At 36.3% G+C, this 22947-nt stretch overlaps 1 protein-coding gene across 9 annotated transcripts in view; it reads left to right on the top strand.

Annotated features, from left to right (window-relative positions):
• Positions 1-22947, top strand: part of NALCN (sodium leak channel, non-selective) — a 236712-nt gene that overhangs the window by 120340 nt on the left and 93425 nt on the right. For all 9 annotated transcript variants that reach the window (XM_040055952.2, XM_040055951.2, XM_040055949.2 and 6 more), the window contains 4 exons: positions 1858-1989; positions 8335-8502; positions 12931-13122; positions 20678-20815. In XM_040055952.2, coding sequence (XP_039911886.1) covers positions 1858-1989; positions 8335-8502; positions 12931-13122; positions 20678-20815 — 630 coding nt within the window. The remainder of the gene's footprint in view (positions 1-1857; positions 1990-8334; positions 8503-12930; positions 13123-20677; positions 20816-22947) is intronic.

Here is a 22947-nt window from a genome sequence, read left to right as displayed (position 1 = left end):
GAGTTCAGGAACCTTCAAAGAAGGAACAAAGCCAAAAGATTGGTGTTCAAATGTTTCCATGTTCAGGTGTCTGCTTGGAAGAAACCCATAGTATAGAGTCCTAGAGATCAGAGGTTCCAGAAGAACTGATTGATTTTTCAAGGATCTTCCTCCTTGAAGTTAAAAAAAATAGTCTTCTTCCAAGTGCATAAAATCAAATAAACGTGGCAGGAGATCCACATAATTGAACCAGTAGCTCTAGGCAAAACTCAGAATTGGAGAGATGGAATCAGAGCCAAATTGCCCAGGAGGAATACAAATACTCTGTCTGAGAGTGGAGGTATAGGATTGAATCTGCCATGACATGGAAGGCATGTATGTATGTATATAAGAGAAGCAAAAGGAAGACTAGAAAAACGTGGAGCTGCTGTTGAAAGGATTAGGAGACCTTGCAAGGCCAGACAATGGCATATAAATGGTTGAGTCCTTTTTCACCCATCTTGATAGGTAAGACTGACCTTCAGGAATCTCAAGCTCCTGAGATTTGGGAGAAAGTCTGGAGCCGTGATGAACAGCTGAACAAAACAAAAGACTTCTGCTGTGAAGGTGGTCAGACAGCAGAACAGGTTGCAGAGCCTTCATCTGTTAAGATATTCTAATTCTGACTGAACAAAGTTCTGGAATACCTGTTCTAGCTGACCCTGCTTAAGCAGGCAGCACCAGACTAGATCATCTCAAGAAGTCCTTTCCAACATAAATAATTATATGATTATGTGAACATAAACCAGTACAGGTACACTTCCAAAAATGTAAGAAAGAAGAGTTCTTCTAAATTTTGAATTCTATTTTTCCTGAAATTTTGTTACACACTTTTACATATAAACCCAGGCGTAAAAGTGGGCATTTCCACTGTAAATACAACTTACACACAAACACAAGGAACCATAATGGTATATAACTTACTCATATTAAAGACCTGAACTGTATTACCTGTGGAAATTTGTAAAACAATATCAATATTAGTCACCATTCATTCAAAGATTTTTTTAAAGTAAAATAACAGCATTTTCTGTGTGTTTGACTCCAACTTCTACTGTGACTGACTCAGTGAGGGAAGTGGTTGAGTTTTCAGGGTAAAACGTAAGTCCATGGTATTTGCGGTGGAGGCTTATAACTTACTACTTCGAACTTCTGCATACATCTTGTGTATCTTATAAGTAATGTTTTGGCATCTCACAGATGTAAACTCCTGGACCCTGCTCTGTGCCTCTATTTCTCTCCTGTGTGGCTGCAGCAGCAGTGATGCAGAGCATTAAATACACAGATATGTGAATTATCTGTGAGTACTTCAGAGCTCATAGGCCTAGATGTGTATATCTACTATATGTAGATGGGTTTTATTCATTTAGGCAATATTTTGACATCATATGAATTCCATAAAACATGTTTCTTGAGCTAAAGCAGTGCACAAGATAGAATTGGTGTAACTTTTTTCCTGAACCATAAGTCATCAAGATTTGCATGAATAAATCATAATGCAGGAGTATTAAACAAGGCCAAATGACTAGATAGATGTGCTCTTTATACTTTAAAACGTATTAAAGTAATGGATATATAATTAAATTATAAACCTTCAGTAAGAAGTCAATTGGCAAATAAAACTAAAAAGTACAAAAAAAAATCTCAAAACTTGCACGTGGTAAACCAGTTGAAACAACATATTAAAACATATTTTAAAGAGTCATAAATTAGAATCATATAAAGAAGCTTTAGAATAACATATTATTATAGCTGATTATGTTTTGACAATATAATAGACCTTTAAAATGCACATGGTTTGACTCCTTTTGATGATAAAATTTACTTTTTCTTTTGTAGAAAATGATGAGATCGTCCGTGTTTCATATGTTCATACTAAGCATGGTTGCTGTCGATGTGATTGTTGCTGCTAGCAACTACTATAAAGGAGAACATTTCAAGAGACAATATGATGAATTTTACCTTGCTGAGGTGAGTATGCTGAAATGACCATCTGGGTAATTTTCAAGATAAGCTAAAGTAAAAAATGTGACTGTCAAGAACATTTTAGTGTGTAATTTTTTTATTCCCTGAAGCATTCCAAGAATACTTTGCTAACTTGTTCAACTTTCTCTGTTCGACAATGGCTGACAGCTCTATCTTACAGCCTTTTGAAAGGTAATTTCCTCAAACCAAATGTTAGTGGTAGTGATCTGAGGCTTAAGTATAACATCTGCAGGCAATGCATGGCTGCTGAGTTGCTATCTTTCTCTAGCAGGAGTGTAATATTCAGAAGAATTTAAATTTAAAAATGTGACAAATCAGTGTATTTAAAAAATATAATATAGAAATTTTTCCTAAATAATCTTTATTTGATATATATACCTAGCTGCCAGAAGGTCCTTAAGCATAACCAAAATAATATTACAAATAGTCTGGCTTCAGCAATCGCCAGAGCACACTACAAAACAAAAGATTTATCCAGTCATGAATTTTGTAAAGGGGAAGTCTGTGCTCCTGAACTAGTGAATTGGAGGTACAAGTGACAGTCTGACAGGGAACCTGCTTGAATCCCTAGCTGGTCAAGGATCTTACTGTAAAGCATGCACTAGAGATCCTAGAACCATGCCTGGATAGTGCACATTTCTACATTATGCTTACTGCAGTTTCTCTGGCTTCAATAGTTACACAATCCTTTGGAGCCAGAGGAGTCATTCTAAGACTAGAATGAATGATATCAGAGTGTTCCTGGCTTTTTCTCTGCTTTCTATGTCTAAATATATTTGATATTCAGACTCATGTGCCCAACTTAAAACAGTACATGAATCCCCCTTTTAAAAGGAAGGTTGAGTTGATACATATTTTTTATCCTAGTTTTAGAATTTGTACCTGATCTCTTAAAATCATATGAAGATGAGAGTTCACCAGTTCTGGGACAGAAATGAGAGCAAAAAAAAAACCTATTAAAAACAGCACCAGACTCCAAACCTTTTAAAAAGTGCAGAATATAAAGCCAGCAGTGCTACATCATTCTTTGTTGTCTCTCATGCTGCTGGGGATTGCTGTAGTTTGTATGAATATTAAGTCAATATTGTTGTGGACAACTATTACAAGAATCATTGTGAAATGTGTTGTCTTTATTTTATCTCAAGTTCTAACACTATTTGAAAAACATGAACATGAAAATTATTATCCTGAAAATAAGACATTGGAATAAAACCAGCAAATGCTGGGTTGTCTTTTAAAATGCTCCACATATCTTAGAGTAGAATTGAGGACAGGGAAACTAACTCATTTTAATCTCCATCATGGTTTAATTCCCACCAGCAGGTCAGAATAAAAGTGAGTCAGCCCATGGATTGAGATAAAAGTGGTTTAATAAGTAAAAACAAATGCCATGCACACAAGCAAAGCAAAGCAAGGCAAAGCAAAGCAAGGGATTCATTCGCCACTTCCCATGGACAGGGAAACCCTCTCCAGGAAAGCCAGGCTGCATCAGCTGTAACAGTAACTTGGGAAGACAAACAGCATCACTTTAAATATCCCCCCCTTCCTTCTGCTTTCTCTACCCTTATATGCTGGGCACAATGCTCTCTGGCATAGGATATCCTTGTGTTCAGTTGGGATCATCTATCCCAGCTGTTTCCTCTCCCCAGTCCTTGTGCACCCCCAGCCTGCTCCCTGGTGGGGTGGGAGGCAGAAAAAGCCTTGACGTTTTGCAGGCACTTCTAAGCAATAGCTGAAACATCCCTGTGTTACCAACACTGGTGGCAGCACAAATCCAAAATAGCATCATACAAACTATGATGGAGAAAATTAACTCTGTCACAGGCAAATCCTGTACAATATCCTTGGCTGGAAAGAAATAAGTCAGCATTAAAGGCCATGAACTCTTCACAGCAGTCATTTTTGCTTTGTGCCCAGGAAACAGCAAGTGGAGCCTGGATTCTTAACAAAATAGCATTAATTCTATTTATATTCAAAATAGGAAACATTGCATGTCCTATTTCTATTTTGGCTCTGAATAGATAGTATAATTATGCTTTTATTAATCAGTGCTAGAAACAATCTCTTCAACGTTTATCTCAAGTATAAGGTTTTCAGGGTTTTGGGGTTTTTTTTCAATTAGAAATACTTACCAGGGTTTATTCAAGGTGAGTATATAATGTAGACTAGTGTATTATAAATCTGTCCTATAAGCAATGTCCAGTTTTCTTTAACAATACATTTTTCTTTCTGAATAGCTTCGATAAGTGATTTCTTAGTGGAGAGGTTGTCAGAAAACTCTTTTGTTTACCTTTTTACATTTCCAAGTAAATGAGGTAAAGTATTCTGGGATAGAGAAAGGTGGATTTTTTTTTTTTTTTTTTTTTTTTTTTTTTTTTTTAAATCCTGTGATGCTTTTACTAGAGGCACTATAAAAATCAAACTAACAAAACCCTAACATGTTATAGAAGGAGGAACAAAGTATCAGAAGAGCAGAAGAATGAAAAAATCCTGAGAGAGAGGAAAATCAATAGGCTGGTGTCATTTTCTATTTGGTTGTTGTGAAACTTGTTCTTTGTAGCACAAAGGGTGTACAAAGGAAATATTTTTAAGACTTTTGAAGAAGCTGAATACTCAAACAGTGCAGGTTATTCCACATTTTTTTTTGCTTGGTGAAGAAAACTATTTGGAGCAGGATGCACTGCTGTTTCGCTGTCTTTTCCTTTAGAGTAAGCTACAGAAAGCTTTCCCTTCAGTGGGAGCTGACTTGAGCAGCCCACGGTGGCGAGGATTCACTGTGCTAAAGGAAATGGCCAGATAAGCTACAGCAAGCGTATCTGACTTTCTGATACATGTTCTAAGAAGTATCTTAGAAGCTGCTGGCTTTAGAAGACATGTCTAATAAAATATCTCACTTGGTCCATTCTATATATCACACATTGTAGTGACCTAGAATTGTAGAAGTACACCCGCTTAAACTCAGTGGGCAAATTTAAATGAAATTACTGAGACTCTCCATACCAAGAAAAGAAATTTGTTTTCATTGTTGGAAAGAAAAGACGAACTCAAGAAGGCAAAGGTTAAACAAGAAGATAAAATAAATTAATCTATAGCCAGATCCCATTGTTTGCATAATTTTGTATATCCAGTAGTAAATCAGAGGTTCTGACAGGCATTTCAACTTTTATGCATCAGTCCTGCAAATTAAGCAAAACCAGAATGTTAACAGAATTTTGATGACTCAAAATCCCAGTGCAGTATGCTGGAAAGAACAGAGCCTCAAACACACTTTGGTAATTTTTAATGAGGATGCTGACTTTTAAGTATTCAATACCTAGACAAAATAGTGATGGATGTTTGTTTTTATATGGACCTTCCCTTATAACATGTAACAGACTAGCTGTCTTATTTGACTTGCATTCCTACAAATTCCTACAAAGACTGTCTGAATACCAGAGTTCAAAACCAAGTACTCCAATATAGTTTCTTCTAGATTCCTTTTGTAACCTGTCCCCTTGCGCTGCTGCCTTTGGGTAGCCTTTGCCCCGTCCTGGATGAAGGAAGGATTGAATGCTGTGTCAAATCAGGTAGTGAGGGAACTACTGGAGCTCTGTGTCCTTAATCCCAATGATCCCTCTTGGAGAATTCTTATCTTTTCCTGACAGCTTGATAACCTTTCAAGTAAGACACAGTTACAAAGAAGAAAACAATTAGTCTGTCACTGTTGGTTGCTGTGCCTCTACCAAAAAAAAGTGTTGAGTGGCTACTAGCAAAGGGCCATTTTGATGAAGGTGGGATTAATACCATAAAGCTTCCAGGTGACCAAAAGGGACACGACTCAGGGCAATGGTCCATTTCTGTTAGCTCCTCTTTGGCCTCCCCAAAGCAGAATTAGCAACATAGCGGAGGGTGGCTGCTTGGCGACTGCTTATGTGTTACACCTGCTTTTCCTGCTCTGGCTTCTTATGTGAGTTTGCTTTTGCCTCGTCTCTACAGCAATGGAAGGAATTATTCCAGATTTTAGAAAACCTCACAAAATTATAAAATTGTATTGCCTAACAAAAAGTTCTAGTCAGATATTCTGAATCTTCTCCTGTAATTAATTACAAGGAAGGGGAAAAAAATACAAGCTGTCAGCAGGAAGAGTTTGCTTTTGCCTTGTCTCTACAGCAATGGAAGGAATTATTCCAGATTTTAAAAAACCTCACAAAACTATAAAATTGTATTGCGTTTCATACCTAACAAAAAGTTCTAGTCAGATATTCTGAATCTTCTCCTGTAATTAATTACAAGGAAGGGAAAAAAAAAATACGAGCTCTGTCAGCAGGAAGACAGGTGTATAAATGTAATCAGATGTTATGCAAACCATTTGATACATTTTTAAGTGCCAGTGGTTTGAATTCATTTGACAAGTATGTGAAATGCAAATGATCCTGCCCACACATTTTTAGAATAAATTAAAATACACTTAACATCATATTTGTTAGTCTTGTTCTTCTAATAGGAAGCCTATGTGCTCTGAAGTGTATATGTGTATGTTTAAATGTCATTGTTATTCCACCTGCTCTGAGTTGAATCCCAGCTGCTTTCTAACCACTGTTCCATTTTGCCTAATTCAATGCCCTTCTTTTTGGACACAGTTATTGTGTGTCATTAAAAGTGAGCTTTACTTTTAAGATTTTTTGCTAAAACATTTTCCATGTGTCTTAGAGATCTTCATGTAAAGGAGTAGTCTCTTCAAACCTGGCTCATTGTTCTCCTAGAGCTCTTTGACGTCCCAGAACACAGGCTGAAAAACTGGCTAGATCCATTCGAGGATAAGGGCGTAAATGTGTCCCGACACTGACTGGAAGCACACAAATATTTCTTAGTAGTCTTTCTTTCCTAGGAAAATGAAAATCTCCTGAAGAGATTTTTTGAGTGCTGTGAAGCCTTTTGCCTTGATTTAATAATTCTGCAGACATTTAAAGCCTGATAACTCTTTTACATGCCTTGAGGAAGCCACGTAGTATAGCTGGTAGCACTGCTTGTAAAAATAGCTCTGTGGACTAGGGGAATAAACTAATGGCATAAACTGCAGTGTTTAATTTCCATCTCCACTACTGCTTGTGACAGTCCTGTACACATAAAATACGTAAAATTTTATTTAGCTATCTCACAGCCTCCCTCCTTCGTGTTGATAAATATATTCTTTATGTACTGTAGAGTTCTAATTTTAAATAACTTAAATACTTAAGGCAGCATCCCAGAGATTTTCATTGTCAGAGTCAGGATTAAAATCTTAGTCTTTAACTTTTTTATCCCCTGCCAAATTCAGTAGACCTCATAACCCACAGTCAATTAGTCTCTCCATCTTAACAGACTAATAATTCTTGTCCTCAAAGGAGATTTAAGCTGCATTTTCTTTAATTGAAGAATGTTTACTGCCCTTTGAAAGTATTAGTTGTATTTAGATGTGACCTTCAGGGTCTCTTTTAATCCTCAGTGTGTGTAAAGGGTCAGAGAGGAACATTCTGTGTCGCAGAAAAGCATATCCATTGCATATCCTGGCTATTGGAAAGTGTGGAAGAGAGCTTCTCCGAGTGTGTACAGTGGTAAAATAAGAAGCACATGAGGAAGTGTGCCTAGCCAGAAGGAATTTTTGTAGACAGAGAAGTAAGAGAAAGTAAATCTTGAAGATGTACACCTATGCTTTTTTTCAAACTGAACATTATTCATTTTACTGTGCAAATATTTCAAGAAAGGCCTCTGGAAGAATCATAAATCTATTCCCTACAAGTAGATTTCTTCCCTTGTAACTTCCCACCGTGTGCAAGTTCTTTAACATCATTGTGAAAATTAACCAGTTCTGGAGTGAACTTTGAATTTCCTCTCCTTTTTAAAATTTGTTTTAGATGCTTAAAAACCGTTACCTCTTTTCTACCTGTTTGGGTTGTTGTATTAATATGGGTGTTTTAAAAAATTGAAGTAGCAATTTTCAAACTTAGGTGTCTTTCTTAGATCTCTTAAAATTCTTCAGAAGTCTCATATGTGTTGCTTCATATTTTTAAAAAGTCAGAAGTCATCATATTTTCTTTCTTATATATGTATTTAAAGTGAAAGATCATCTGGATGGATTTATTGCTTCATGCTTTCCAAATCATGAAATCTGCCTGTCTGTGTTGAGTCTAGAAAATTTTATTAAGTGAAATCTATTATTGTTTATTCTGTTTAGAATATGGTTGGTTTTGTTAAATATTATGATGATCTTTATTTTTGCCATACAAAGCCCTGATAGACATAATGACATAGAACCTTATAACTTAACTCAGTGTTTTGAATAAATCTTTCTTGTTTTATATATCCATCTAGGTTGCTTTTACGGTTCTGTTTGATTTAGAAGCTCTTTTGAAGATCTGGTGTTTGGGTTTCACTGGATACATCAGCTCATCTCTTCACAAGTTTGAGTTGCTGCTTGTAATTGGAACCACTCTCCATATTTATCCAGACCTCTATCACTCTCAATTTACATATTTTCAGGTATGATCAGTTACTTTTACTTTTTACTCTATATAGCAAATTAAAATATTACCCATCCACATTTCACACAAATTTCAATTTTCTCACAGTATTGACTTATTTTGAGAATAAAATAATAAATCTCTGTTTGTAACTATTTTTATTGGATGGATTTACAAAAATATGATTCTTTCTAACTTTGCTGAGAAGTTCTTTCTGTTATCAGTAACTCCCATGTCTTATCTGAGCTGCACTGTTCGGTAAGTTCTGTTTTGTTTTTTCATTGCTCTTCACTGAGCCTTGACCTTTTACACAGCTGTTTACAACATCACCTTCCTGTACCCACTACTTTTCTGGATGCTCTCCCTGAGGCCTCAATTCACTTGCTTTTGCTTCTCCAAATCTTAATCTCTGTGGCAGTCACATGCTAAGCTAAGTTATTGTGGATCTTCTGAGCTAATTTTTCCAGAATCATTCTAGACCTGGGTTTTATAGCTCTCTAGCCATTCCTTATCTAGAGGGAAAATGTGTTTATGGAGGCTCTTCCGGCATTTTCACTTGGGAGAAGAGCAGGAAAGAGAGACAAAAAAAGACTGATTAATTCTGACTTGTGATTTTTCTTGTCAACCAGCCCAACCAATTCCCCATTCACCCTCCTTCCAGTGCTTAGGGTTGATCCAATTTTGGGAGAAAGCACTAGGATTCATTATGTGTTATGTTCCACAGTGTGAAAGAAAGGGTTTTGTAAAGAATATATATATTAAAGGACTCAAATCTACCCATTATTCAGCAATGGATTGGCATGGTGAATAAGTAATACTCAATAAGGGAAAATAATAACTCAGACAGAATTCTGTCAATAAATGTGATTAATTATAGCGACACTTATTTTAAACATGAGTACAGCATGGGAGAAGCAATCTCCCCAAGTGCGCCTTGAAACATAATGGACTTCTCAGATTTCTGCAAATGTCATCCTGTATTTTCTCTAAATGGTTCTGCAAACCTTCTCAAGAAAGCTTTCAGGATGAAAAAATATGTTTTGTTTTCACCTGATATCATTTGAAGACTTCTAAGTCATTATAGCTTTGATTTTTCTGTCCAAATATGTAGAATGTTGTTACTCAATACAGCATGATACATCCAAAGTGCAAGGAAGGATGATCTGTCAGGAGTATGCAATTGCACTCTTGCATCAAAAGCACACAGGAAGCATAGCTGGGAGCTCTCAGTTAAGGCAGTCAGTAGCTTAGTTAATAATTAGTTTGTATTAATTAGGACATAGTCCACTCATGACTGGTGGTTTCTTCATAAGAATTTTCAGCAGAAACTATCAGTGTTGGACTAAATGGATGATGTCATCACTAACTCATAGGATTGAAAGTATAATTAAAATGTGGGCAGATGATTATAATAAAATAAAAAGTATTTTCTTTTTAATGGATTTAATTAGTTCAGTAGAGCAGTGGTGGTGGTTTTTTTAATTATACAGTGCTAGCTTTTATGACAGAAAATTTCAAGATGTGATTTTTTTTTTCTTTTCCAAAATATATGAAAGACATACATGTTACAAGCAGAAACACCTGCTACACTGAAATATTTGGGGTATATTTTGCAATCCAAATCCCCTAGGAGGCGAATGACTGGAAGATTGTAGAATACCTTTGATGTCAGCATGTAAGATACACACCATATTCCTCCACAGTTAAGTTCTGGGCAAGCTAGATAACACATTTTCAAATCAACCAAGGTCAAAAAGTCTTTTTCACATGAATACATCTTAATGCTAGGCAGATTTCCAGACGTTTAGGTATTCATGATGACAGGGTAAATGTGTTCCTTGTCAGCCAGCAAAACAGATTACTAAAAACAGAAGTCCTTCTTGACACATTCCAGGATAGCAAGCAAGAATTATTGTTTGGCTTGTCTAGTCCTCCTTGCATACATTTCAGTTTGCATTATTCATTGGTCTATATCATTACCTTTTGCCAACACATCACTCAGTCTTTACTACATTGGCTACTGTCCACCCTCCCACCTATCTTCCCTGCATTCACTGTGCATTCATTCAAGACACTTTGCAAAGCCTTCTATGAAAGATTACAGCAAAGGACTGTTACATAGCTGTATCTCTAGGACATAAAATTAGTGGAGAAATGACAGATTATGCATATTGTTACAGAGATCTGTAAGGAAACAACTTCAAAGGGAGAGGTTTAAACAGAATTTAACCTACACTGGACTGAAGAGATGATATTGTGTTTGTGTTTGGGGAAAATGCTGCTGAGTCATTTCCTGAATAACTATCATCCCTTGCAGGAGATACAGCTGTTATTTGTAAGAAAGCTGTGGTTCCTCTTTCATATTATTCATTTTGATTTGTTTTTAATGTATTTTTATATTTAATCCAAATAGTGAATTTTCTACAGCTCCTAAATATAATACAATTTGCAATCCAATTACACAAAATGCATAAATTCATTAGAATGTTTTTTGCTAGATTCAATTTGTTACCTAATGAAAATAAATGAAGAAACCAAGTAGTATCAATAAGATTAGTGTGTTGCTTAAAGGTCAATTAAAGTTCCCCAAAGAAAGGGGAAAAAAGTAAGGCAGATAATTGAGTTTATTTAAAACACCACTCGGAATACCAACTAGCATGAAATCTTCTCCCCACTGGGTTCTGTGTTGAAAGTAGTATTGATGGGAACAGAGCTAACATTTACAAGATGAGTAAATCTTATAAGTAAGAAGGCGCCGTGTTTACATTTTAATAGTACTTGGAAATCTCACTCATCTCACTGTCTGCCTTGGTAGCCAGTTTCTTGTACTCAGATTATATGCAATGTAGTCATGATACCAATATGAAAGAAAGGACTTTATCTCCCCTTGTGCTAATGTGAAAGTTAAGCTGTCTAGTGTAACCATCTAGGACCCTTGTTTGCCCCTGAAGAGAGTGAATGCTTATTCCATCTCATGTAAGGGCTTTGATATGTTTGGAATAAGTTGTTCTCTTGAGTTGATTCTCTCTCTCTCTCTCCCCTTTGGAGGAGATAACAGGCATATTCTGCATACCTTACAAATGGGTAGGGAGATGAGCTTCATGTGAAATCCAAAAGAGTACATTATTAGCAAGCTACAGGACACAGCAAACTCATTGTATGAACAACTTCTATCATACTTATTTTCTTTCCAAAAACAACATAGTAATTGTATTTGACTTGTCCATAAGGTCAGACAATAATTGCACTGTAACTCCTACCTTTCAGTTTCCACATGATTCTTGTGGAAATCCAGATGTAACCTTGGAATGGAGAGCCTTTTTCTTCCTCAGAACTTCAGAATCTCAGTTGCCCCATATGCTGTGGTCTGTTGTCTTCAGCAACGATTGTTGCTGCCACTGCCTCTTGTTGATACTGATGTTTGTGTCACTGTGTCAACATCAAAGGCAGAAATAGGAGAGTCAGAGTTGTCAGCAGCTCTTTCAAAGTAGATTCAGCAGTGAATGGGTCAGGAGTTCCACAATAAGATCAAAGTTTTGCTGCCAGTACCGAGAGGTGTCAAATATGTCAGGGGCAAACAATGCTGTTGTGAGATGCTGAGTTTCTTTGATACTGAGAAACATGACCCAAATTTTCCCATGTTATATATACTATGAAATAGCAAAATATGTTCATTACCAAATTTGCTAGGTTACGTGGTATGTAATGCTAAACAATTTTGCTCCAGGTCACTGAAATAGAAGGATGATCTGTGGAAAACTTGGCAGTTCTTTCTGTGAATATGTAACGTGGTATAACAAACATCATAAAATCTGAGAAATCTAAGTTGGAAGTGGCCTTTCAAATTCATCTCATCAAGTCCACTGGTCAAAGCTGTGCTTTCATCAAAGGTTGTTCAGGACCGTATCCATTTAGTATAAGAATGAAATTTTCACAGTGATGATAATCAAACTGGAGTCATTTACCTAGCACTTCAGTAGATTCTCAGTTGCTAAATCTAGAGTGATATGCTTTGTCTCCTGCCTGGAGGCATTCTTATGTTTGGTAACACACTATAAACCTCCTTTGATCTCTAATTCCACATTACATTCATATTTAAAATCTGTGGTGTGTTTTGTCTATGTCTTTGTTCCTTTGTTACCCCAAAACCAGCTTCACCCAACTGCATTTCTGAAATGACTCTTCATGATTGGTGAGTTGACTACAGTCTTGGAGACTTTGGGTCTTCCCATGCCTGTGCTATCATCCCATTCCTGTATGTTCCTGGTTTTGTGGTTTTAACCTAACACACAACTTGTCATCTATTACAAGTGGTGGCAACTCGGTATTTATTGGTCTACAAGGCTGCAGGTCTCTTTTTAGCCATAAATGTCTGCTATTTTGATTTTTTTTAATAATTGTGATAATCAAATATTTGGTATAGTTGCATTTTTCTCTTTCTTTGCAGGTTCTTAGAGTAGTTCGGCTTATAAAGATTTCTCCTGCTTTGGAGGATTTTGTGTATAAGATATTTGGACCAGGAAAAAAACTTGGAAGTTTGGTAGTATTTACTGCCAGCCTTTTGATCGTAATGTCAGCAATCAGTTTACAGATGTTTTGCTTTGTGGAAGAACTGGATAGATTTACAACCTTTCCAAGGGCAAGTATAAAAAGCACTGATTACTCATTGCTTGTCACTATTTTCTTATTGTGGATATTTTCATACCATTGATGGCAGACTTGGCAGTGTTTGGTAAATGATTGGACTCGATCTTAAAGGTCCTTTCCATCCTAATGATTCTGTAATTCTGTTGGGGTTTAACCTGGTCAGTAGAGCTAAACATTACACAGCCACTTGTTCAGTCCTCCCTCTGCAGTGGGACAGAGGAGAGAATTGGGGAAAAACAAGTAAAATTTTTGGGCTGAGATAAAGAAATTTTAGTAGTATGGAAATGGAAGGGAAGACAATAATGATAAAAAAAAAATTAGAACATAAAAAATCAGTGGTTCGCAGTGCCATTGCCCAGTATGTTGACTGATGCTCAGCCAGCTTCCAATCTGCAGCCCACAACCAGCTTTCCCCTAGTTTATATAGTGACTGTGTTGCCATATGGGATGGGATATCCCTTTGGTCATTTGGGATCACCTGTCCTGGCTGTTCCCCCTCACAACCTCTTGTGATCCCTCAGCTTGTTCACTGGTGGGGTGAAAGGCAGGAAAGACCCTGACTCTGTGCAAGCACTGCTCAGCACCAACTAAAACATCAGGGTATTATCAACACCATTCTCATCTTAAATCCAGAATATAGCACTCTGCCAGCTACTAGGAAGAAAATTAATTCTATCCCAAATTCTAGCCCAAACCAGGACAGATTCTATCGTATTTGTAATTATATTAGCAGTCTTCCTTTCCATCTGAGAAACATGAAGCAGTTTGTGTATCGATAATGTATAATATGTATATAATGTATACGTATTCTATTTCTGCTGTCAAGGGAGCACAGAGAAATTTTACCCATGTACCATGATGATGACACAGCACCACATATGGCTTAACTGTACTCTCTCATGTTACAGGATGTCTACAGGCATGAATATTAGCCCAAGAATTTATAAAAAACCTGTCTACATGTGATTTATATTTTCATATTATGAAAGTGGTTGTTCTTGATTTGTACAGGAATGCTTATTTCACACAGGGTTATAAAACCTGTCTGCATTAACAAAAAATGTGTTTGCCTTTTGGGCATAAATAGTGGATATTTATGGGCATTATGTTAATTCGGAACAGAACATTGAAAATCAGTGGAAATTGGAGCTAATGTATTTATTGAAGAACACTATTCTGAATGAAAATAGTGCAATTTCTTTAATAGTGGATTAGACTGAGTGTACATGGATTGGTTCCAGTGACAATTTATTTGTTTCTGTCATTCCAGTTTGGTTATCCAATGTATCTATTTTAGTGAAAGTGCATTGGATGGAACAATTAAATAACAATGAATAATGAATAAGGCAGCCTCAAGGGTCATGTACTTAGCGAACAAAATGGCTAAACAACAATTTGTAATTATCAAGCTGAACTTGATGTATGGGAAGCTGGCCATCCAATGTGAGACAAAATATGCCTACCCACAGGGAATAATGTAACACCATGCTTTCTATTTTGGAAAACATGCTTAGAAAAGCAGCCACGAGAATTAGATATTCAGTATCACTCATTAAATGCTGAAGAAGAAAAAAAATAAAATAAAATTTAAGCTTTCCTAATTAAGTCAGGTCTCTAAATCAGGTGACATTACCTCCATATTCTATTTTCAATTCCCATGTACGACTTCTGAAAAAAAAATGCAGGTTTAAAATGACCATGGAATTTTGCTTGGGAATTATTTTATTATTTATGTAAAATGTCAATGAAAGTTCTGAAGGAATAATTGTAGTATGATCAAAATAAAACAGGATTGCAATCACCTTCACACTTTAACTGGATAAATTGATATAAGTACCTGAGAAAGATCCTCTTGCAATGAAAAATGTTCCATTTAAATCAATACATTACTAAAGTTTTGGACTATTTGAGCATTTTTATCTGCTGCCATTTAAGCTTCAATAACAGCTTCTAGCTTTATGGAGTTTTAACAGCTATATGTAAATACTCAATACATGTCGGAAGAGTGAGAAAATATTTTCTCCAACAAATTAGACTGTGTTTTTACAAACAGAATATGTGTTTACTGGTCTTCTATTTTATGACTTAAGTCCTGGGAAAAGAGAAGAGCTGTCAGCAATAATAGAAGAGTGTTTCAGAAATACGGAATTGAAATGTTTTCAATATTTTTCATATGATAGCCAGAAGCATGAGTGCCTCATTATTTTTTATATATTCATATTCACCTTGTTGTATTTGTTTCAGAATGTAAAATTTACAGTACGTGGTTTCTTTTTGTAGTGTTATAGTAAAGCATCTCTTATTAGATTAAAAGTCAGTGAAAATTTTGTACTTAAAATTGTGATTTATGGTGTGAAATAGTGGCATCCCTCTGAAGAAGTGTATCTTCCTAGCAAAGTCTGGAAGTTCTCAAATTTTCTTCCCCGAAGAAAGATCACTGAATCAGTTTGCAATAAGACAATTATAATTATTTTCAAAACTTGACTGAAGACATGTCGTATCACATACGAGATTGTATGAGGTCTGCAATACCAGAATTTGCTAAGATAAATTATTAGGAACTTATCCTCAAAAAAGAGTGAACCTTAAATAGCGAGGACTGTTGCTGTGAGTTTTTTCAGTTACAAATACAGAGAGGACAAGCATTATAACAATAATGGTGACACTAGAGGCTAAATTTTGAGTTTGTACATTAAAGTGCTTTTTACACTGAAACAGACAAAACCTAAAATCATTTTGAAACTAAGTGCTTTATAAGAGGGCACAGTATGGGTTTTGGAACAAATAGACCTCCTCCTCTTGCTAATGCCTCTAAATTGCATGTTTTCACATGGTTTCCTGATGAAAATCAATAGGCACAAGCTCACTGTTGCCATAGCTACTAATTTCACCCTTCTTTTGGCCATTACAGCTTGCCAAATGGACTGCTTTCTCTCTAATACTACGTACAAAAATATATATGTTTGCTTTACTGTTGTTTGCCATCTGTTATCTCTTATTTTTGCTCGTCTTCTTGGGCTGCACATATTGAGCCATGAGGAAGGACAGGGGTGGCTGGGCCCCCTGAAGAAGGCATAGGTGTAAGATGGCTGCTGAGAACATTCACAAAACACATTGTTAGTGTCTCTGACTTCCATGCCCTGGTTTCTTTTGGAGTTTGCAACCATGTGCTGACTGCTTTGTCTCAATTTACAAAGTTGGGAATGCTGCCCTTCTTTAAAATGGGTCAACACATGATGAAAGCCAGGCCCAACTGATGGCAACAACAATTTTCCAGTTCTCACAAAACCAAGTGTCTGCTCCTAGCCTTGACCTTGGAAAAAGTTCATGATGTGAAATATTAGTTCAACCTAAGCAACACCCATTAAAAAATGATGAATAATGCAGTCTTAATTCTCTGATGCAGTTAAAATCTCGGTATCACTGCCACATTTTTAAAGGATGGCTACTCTTCTTTCAGGGCTTTACTGAGTGCTCATGACTGTGTCAGGAAGAAAACATATGTTTCTGCTGGTAGAATAGTTTGCAAGGATGTTACAGCAATGTCCTAAATCCAATTAACTTAATTTGCAGAAGCAATCCCTATGACTGTAGGACTGCTTCTGTGAATTAGGTAAGTGGAATTTGGTCCCTAAAATTTTGTGGACAAGCACCAGTTAAAAGACAAGTACATCATAACTGTGAGTAGTAATTTGTGTGGCACCACTTGTAACAGTTGGACAAGATGTCAGAACAGGCAACTTTGGCTCATATAGTCTACCAAACCTTTGCCAATCTTACACTATAAATAAAAAGGTAGTTTGATTTCCATCATCAAAACAGCTCATTAAGTAATAGGGCATAAATACTCAAAGAAATTGACAGTCTTTTCTATAACACAAATTAATTCAGAAAATCACCATTTGCATAAATTTCTAAGTCTCGTCTTCACAGATGTTGATTCTGTCAGCTAGTTGCATTTCAAATTAATTTTAAAATAAACAGTGGGAGGTACACCTTTCAGTTAAAAATAACTTGCTCCAAAGAAGATTGCTTGGTGCAAAGCACATATTCATTGTGCACTGCCTTCTTTACTTAAAACTTGTGTCTTGCATTATACTGGAATTTAATGCCATTATAAAATGCTTAAATTATATTGAAAGGCCATTTTATAAAACTATATGCTTTATGGACAGCTGGTTTGGATGGAAGATTAGATTTTTTGATATTAAAAGAATATCTTCTCCACATTAATCTATTATTAATTGTATTAATGAGGACTCCACAACAAAATACTGAAGGTATTTTTATACCTTGAAGAATTAAGTAATATCTATATATATTTAAAAGCAGTAAGCTGTGGTAGTTAAGTGTGATTCTGCACTTGTTCAGTTATCCAGTCCCTCAGGTATTTTTAAAGCCAGCAGTGGGGTGTATTGCTTAATGTAGTGCCCACCTTATGCTTCAGCAAGTAGTGCTACACCAATCAGGTACAATGGGCGCTGGCAGGCAAATGACAGCTGCCTGGTTTGGCTTCCCCATTACAAAGGGAACCTGAGACCTAAGAAGCAGTGCCGAGCACTGATGGCTTCCTTGTCTTATTCACCCTGAAGCACCCCTGGCAGATCTAAAGCGGGCTGAATTTTCTGCTTGCTTCATGCATGCTCAGCTGGCTACAAAAAGCCTTTCCCAGATAAAGATCCCAAATGTTTATTTCTCTGCATGTCTTGCATGGGGAGAATTTTTTGGTTTTTTTACAAGGAAAAGAATTAATAATAAAAGTTTGTAATTTTGCACAGCGGCTGAGACGGGGCATTCATTTGAAGCGAGGATGTGGCTGCAGGTTGGCAGTGTGCTGGTTAAGGTCAAGATTACTGGTAGAAACATAAAGCAGAGGGCACTGTGCAAATTTCAGCCCTCGTGATTGGCCTCTTCAAATACAAGATATACCAAAGACTTTAACCACCCTAAAGAATTTACAGAAATGTAGTTGCCAGCATTTTTCTCTGCTGTTTCTAGTTCATCTAGCCTTTGAACTCTGTAGGATCCACACATTCAAAAGAAAGCCTGGGACTTTACATTTGGTCAGGATGTTTCTGGTGTAGAAGTTAAAGTGTGATGCTTAACTTCTCTCTCAAAGTGTATGATTGCTTATTTGGATGCCCTGATCTGGTCCATGTTCATCTCAGCTTCACTTCTTGTAAATTGGACTTGTAGGTTTAAGCATCTCTGAAAGTTTGATTAGTGTGAGTTAATTCTGAAAAGCAACTGTAAAAATAACTCTCAAACTTCTTGGCCTTAACTGAGCGGGGTGTTTGTCTTCTGTCTGCTTCAGAGTGCCACAGAACACAGCAGCAATAAGAAACCGAGCTGAACTTTGATGAGAGGCTTTTTTGTGTGTGTCAGCAGGCAAATTATATATGAAAACCTCAGAAGCTAAATGTTTTTGAACTTTGTAACAGAGTAAATATTCAGTTCTCCCTCCAAATATGACCTAGAAGCAACATGATTCAGTTTTTGCACTTTAAAATATGTATTATTTAAATCGACAGAAGAGAAAAAGCTTTAGTGCTAGGATTCTTATCTGTGGTCAGTGAAAGAATGGACAGGCACTATCAGTGGTCTTCTGATACTGCTTCATTGTCAACCTCTTTTCTGCTTCCAGCGAACTTTCTCCAAGGCAACCCCTGGATACAGACATGGAAATTGTCCTCTCAAAATGGGCACTCCAAAAGGACAGTGGTTTTTATGCAGTACCTGCATAACAAGATGCACTGGATTAGATCGTCCCTTTTACACCATTTCAGCATGCTTTGTAACTGCATGCCCTCCTTTCAAATTTTAAACAGATAGCCCTTGACATACACTTAATTTCATGATACAGAAACAGCATGTAGCAACTCAAGCCACATTCCCTTGTTATTTCAGATAGTTTGAACCAGCTTCTTGTCACCAAATATTAATGATTGTTAGCCATAGGGATCTCACGTATGGCCAAAACCAAGTGCTGTGTGCATGTACATGGACTGTCTTCTCTAAAGTAAATTTGCTTTTACTGCAGGTGAGAAGTCACAATCTGGAGTGAACTCCCTTAAGTGTGAGGATATAACCTTAACGGTTCTGTTTGCTTTGGAAGAAACATCTTAGAGAAATCATTGTTTTGTTTGAAAAACTCTATTATAAACTTGAAAAAGAGCCCAAAGTATTTCCCTGTGGTTTATAGTAATAATATAAACTTGAAATCTCCCACACAGTTATTTTTGCCAGCAGCTTTAAAAATTAATTAGAACCATTTAATCATTTCCCAAGCACATAAGTTTGTATAGCTACATGTTTTCGGCTTTTCCAGCACCAGTTTTGGCTTGTGGTAAGTTGATGAGAAGGGCTGTCTGGATGCTGTTTTCTCATGAGTTTGACAAGAAGAATCCTTTTCTCTTTGTGCCATCACATTAATGTGTTAATCTGCTGCTGCTGGGCACGCTGAGCACAGATCTAATACATCCTTGTAACTGTGTTAACATTTTGAATTCTAGGAATCCTGTTAGCTGTAAGCTGCATTGTTGTTTTCGGTTTCTAACACTTTTTTGTTAGGCGTAACCTTCAGTGAGATACGAGCTTTGATCCTTGCTGTCTGGAAAGAGAGTACTTTCAATGTCAGGCAAAAGCAAAAGAAACTTGTGCAATAGTTTGGCCTCATTGAGACAAATGAGACTGTCAAGATATTTCACTTTGATATCATATTCAAACTTCTGTTTCCTAGGCAGTGTGCATTCCTCAGTGTCTGTGTAGGATGAACATCTTGCAGCTACACATTGCTCATGTCGAGTTCAATTCTGGTTGGCACTGTAGGCCCCAGCTGGCATTTCAAAGGTGTCTGGATTCTAGGCTTATCCAATTTCATATGTTCCTATTGCTAAATAAATAAATTGTTTGAAACATCACCATTATTTCCTCTATTTTTGACATATATACCTGGTCTCAAGAAATTGGAAAATGTTACAGGAGTAGATCCACAAAAAATACTATTTACAAAATACAGAGGAAAAGTCTGACTGGCTGAATCAAGAGCAGGTACAGAGACCTTGCCTTGTGTTGGTTAGTCTCATTTGTGGAGTGCCTCAAATACTCCTATGCTAGTAAGATAACATAATTTATGGTCACATTTAATTATAATGTTTTATTATAGATATATTTAGAGAGAGGAAACATGGGGGAAAAAGCAAAATCAAAAAATCCTAATACAATATAATATTTAAAACAATAATCTCTGATGCTCAGGATATTTATCCTATTTTTTCAGCCATGAAGGAAACCAAAAGATTCTTTCTATGGGCTAATGAAGCTAGGACTGTATTACAAATTGAAGATTACAGTTCTGTCAAAGATCAAGCTATTTATTTCTCCTTTAGCTCATGAGTAGCCTTGTACTTGGCTTTAAATTTAAACACTTTTGAAGGTTTAAAAAGGCAAACCAAAACAAATGTCTCTGTTAAATCCGTTTTAAGAATGTGTAAATAAAACCATATTAGTATAATTTGTTAATATGTTTGCAATTCTATTTCTTGCAGGCATTCATGTCAATGTTTCAGATTCTTACACAGGAAGGATGGGTGGATGTCATGGATCAGACACTGAATGCTGTAGGACATATGTGGGCACCAGTAGTAGCTATTTATTTTATACTATATCATCTTTTTGCTACTCTGGTAAGTTTTCACTTGCATATGTGCTGTGCTTCATTTAATTTTGAACTACTCTCATAGGTCTTGTATTACTTATTATTCTCAGTTAGTTGAAACTAATTGTGATGCTCGTTTTTAGCATAGGCAGCTTTTAGCGTGGATGCGGTAGAATAAATTTACCCTTCAGCTGTGTGGCATGAGATGGTGGCCTTTGTTCTGGTGTGAGGTGTTGTTCTTCTTAGATCCAAGTCACACTGCCAGACTAACAATGTAATTGTTATCTGTCTTGTATCTTCAGAGCTCTAATTATTTCAGAGTTAAGTGATTTTATTTATCATGTAGAACTGGACTCCTCAGCTTTCATTGCATTCTCTTTGCAACAGCAATTAAAGTGAGAAGCGTAAAACCTTAAGATATAAACCCTCAACTAGTCACCCCTACTGTTCCGTTGCCTGATACAAGATCAATGCATGGAAAATATGATATAATATATCAAGCAATAAATGATGAGATCAACAGCAGACCTGCATACAAGCAGAAATGTGGGTTATATTAAAAAAACCACAAAAATTAATGGTTTTCTCTGTATCCATTTCTAGTGGGATTATTCTTTTATAGAGAAAATGGGAAAGAAAGTGTCTCTTTGGTTATTCTGTATCAATAAGGACTTGTTACTTTATTTGAATACCAACACAGAGAAAATACCACAATTAGGAAAATAACCATTTCATGCAGCCTTAATTCACTCCTACTATTGCTCATTTTGTATTTTCCTTTCACTGCAGGTTTGATGAACCTAGTCTTATTTTCACTTTTTCATTCCATTTTCTTTCTTTGCTCAGATGTCTACTTACATAAGGTACTAACTGTATTAATACAATCTCCACCAGCTTTGATCTACTTCTTTTACTTTACAGTATATACCATTTCACTTCTAAAGACCGAAAAATCATACTACAATTGTGGGTGCAATAGATTCCTTCACATGGATTGAAAACTTGACCATTTCATTGAACATTTCTTGCTCTTAGAGTTACTTAATCACATCTAAGTGTAAGCCAAACAAATGTGTGTATCAGAAGATATATAGGACATGTAATTTGCTCACAAGGGTCAGAAAATACAACTTTTCATGCTTGTGTGATCCTTTAAGCTCCTTGCGGATTGAGGTAATAAAGCAAAATGGAAGTGAGTTTTTGGTCATAGATTTGAAAGGAGTTACGGGTAAGAGAATCTTCCTGATTTTTTTTTTTTTTTTTTTTTTTTTTTTTCCTTCTTCATCAAGAACCTTTTCTAATCAGGAATCCATTTTTACATCTTACATGAGTATTAAGCAAGTCCACAAATAGTGTCAAATGACCTCCCTGCTACAAATTCACATCTTAATTGAGAAATAATTTAGCTGTAAGGGCAACTTTAATATTCTGTTTTAAGTGTCCTATTTTGAAAGAGTCATCTGGGACTTCTCTATTTGTTTACTGAAAGCACTGATTTTGCTAGGAGGGAGGTCACTTTTGAGTACACCATCCTCAGTCCTTTGCAGGGAATTTGCTTTTAAATACACAGGCTTTGCTTTGCTCCGTAAGGGTACACCTTTCTTCTCATTCACCTATGCAAATTCTACATAAATGAAGAAACCTTACAAAGACAACTTTGCAGAATTATCTGGGCTTAAAAAGTTGTGGTTTCAATTCTAAGATATTCCTCAGACCTTGGAGGGGAAAACTATGTAGGACAGAGTTGTCTGTAGGCAAAAGAAATTTAAAAGAAAACAACATGGAACTAGTAAGGGAGCATGAAAATGGTTAGGCTGCGACTAAAACCAAAAAGAAGCATTCTGAGTATAAACAGCCATCAGTGAATAACAAGAGTAAAGTCAAATGAAGAAATTCCTTTCACCAGCCAGAAAAGGGGGGACAATTAGAATTGAGAATGATAATTGCAGGCATTTGGCATAGCAAACTGTAGAGACCTGGAAAAAAATTAATAGGTTTCACATAAGCCAGAGAAAAACTGAAGCTCAGAAAAGACATACTCTCTTGGAAACAAGGACTGTTATTAGTTGAGGTGGTGGCAGGGGAAGTTAAACAAATAACAAGTTTGCATTTAACTTCTTTTGTGGTACATTGTATTTGGTTCTTGTTGGAAAAAAAACA

Source organism: Hirundo rustica, chromosome 2, assembly GCF_015227805.2.
Source record: "Hirundo rustica isolate bHirRus1 chromosome 2, bHirRus1.pri.v3, whole genome shotgun sequence".
In the NCBI taxonomy this organism is placed as follows: domain Eukaryota; kingdom Metazoa; phylum Chordata; class Aves; order Passeriformes; family Hirundinidae; genus Hirundo; species Hirundo rustica.
The sequence above is the reverse complement of the archived record's forward strand: the minus strand, read 5'-3'. Positions and strand labels throughout refer to the sequence as shown.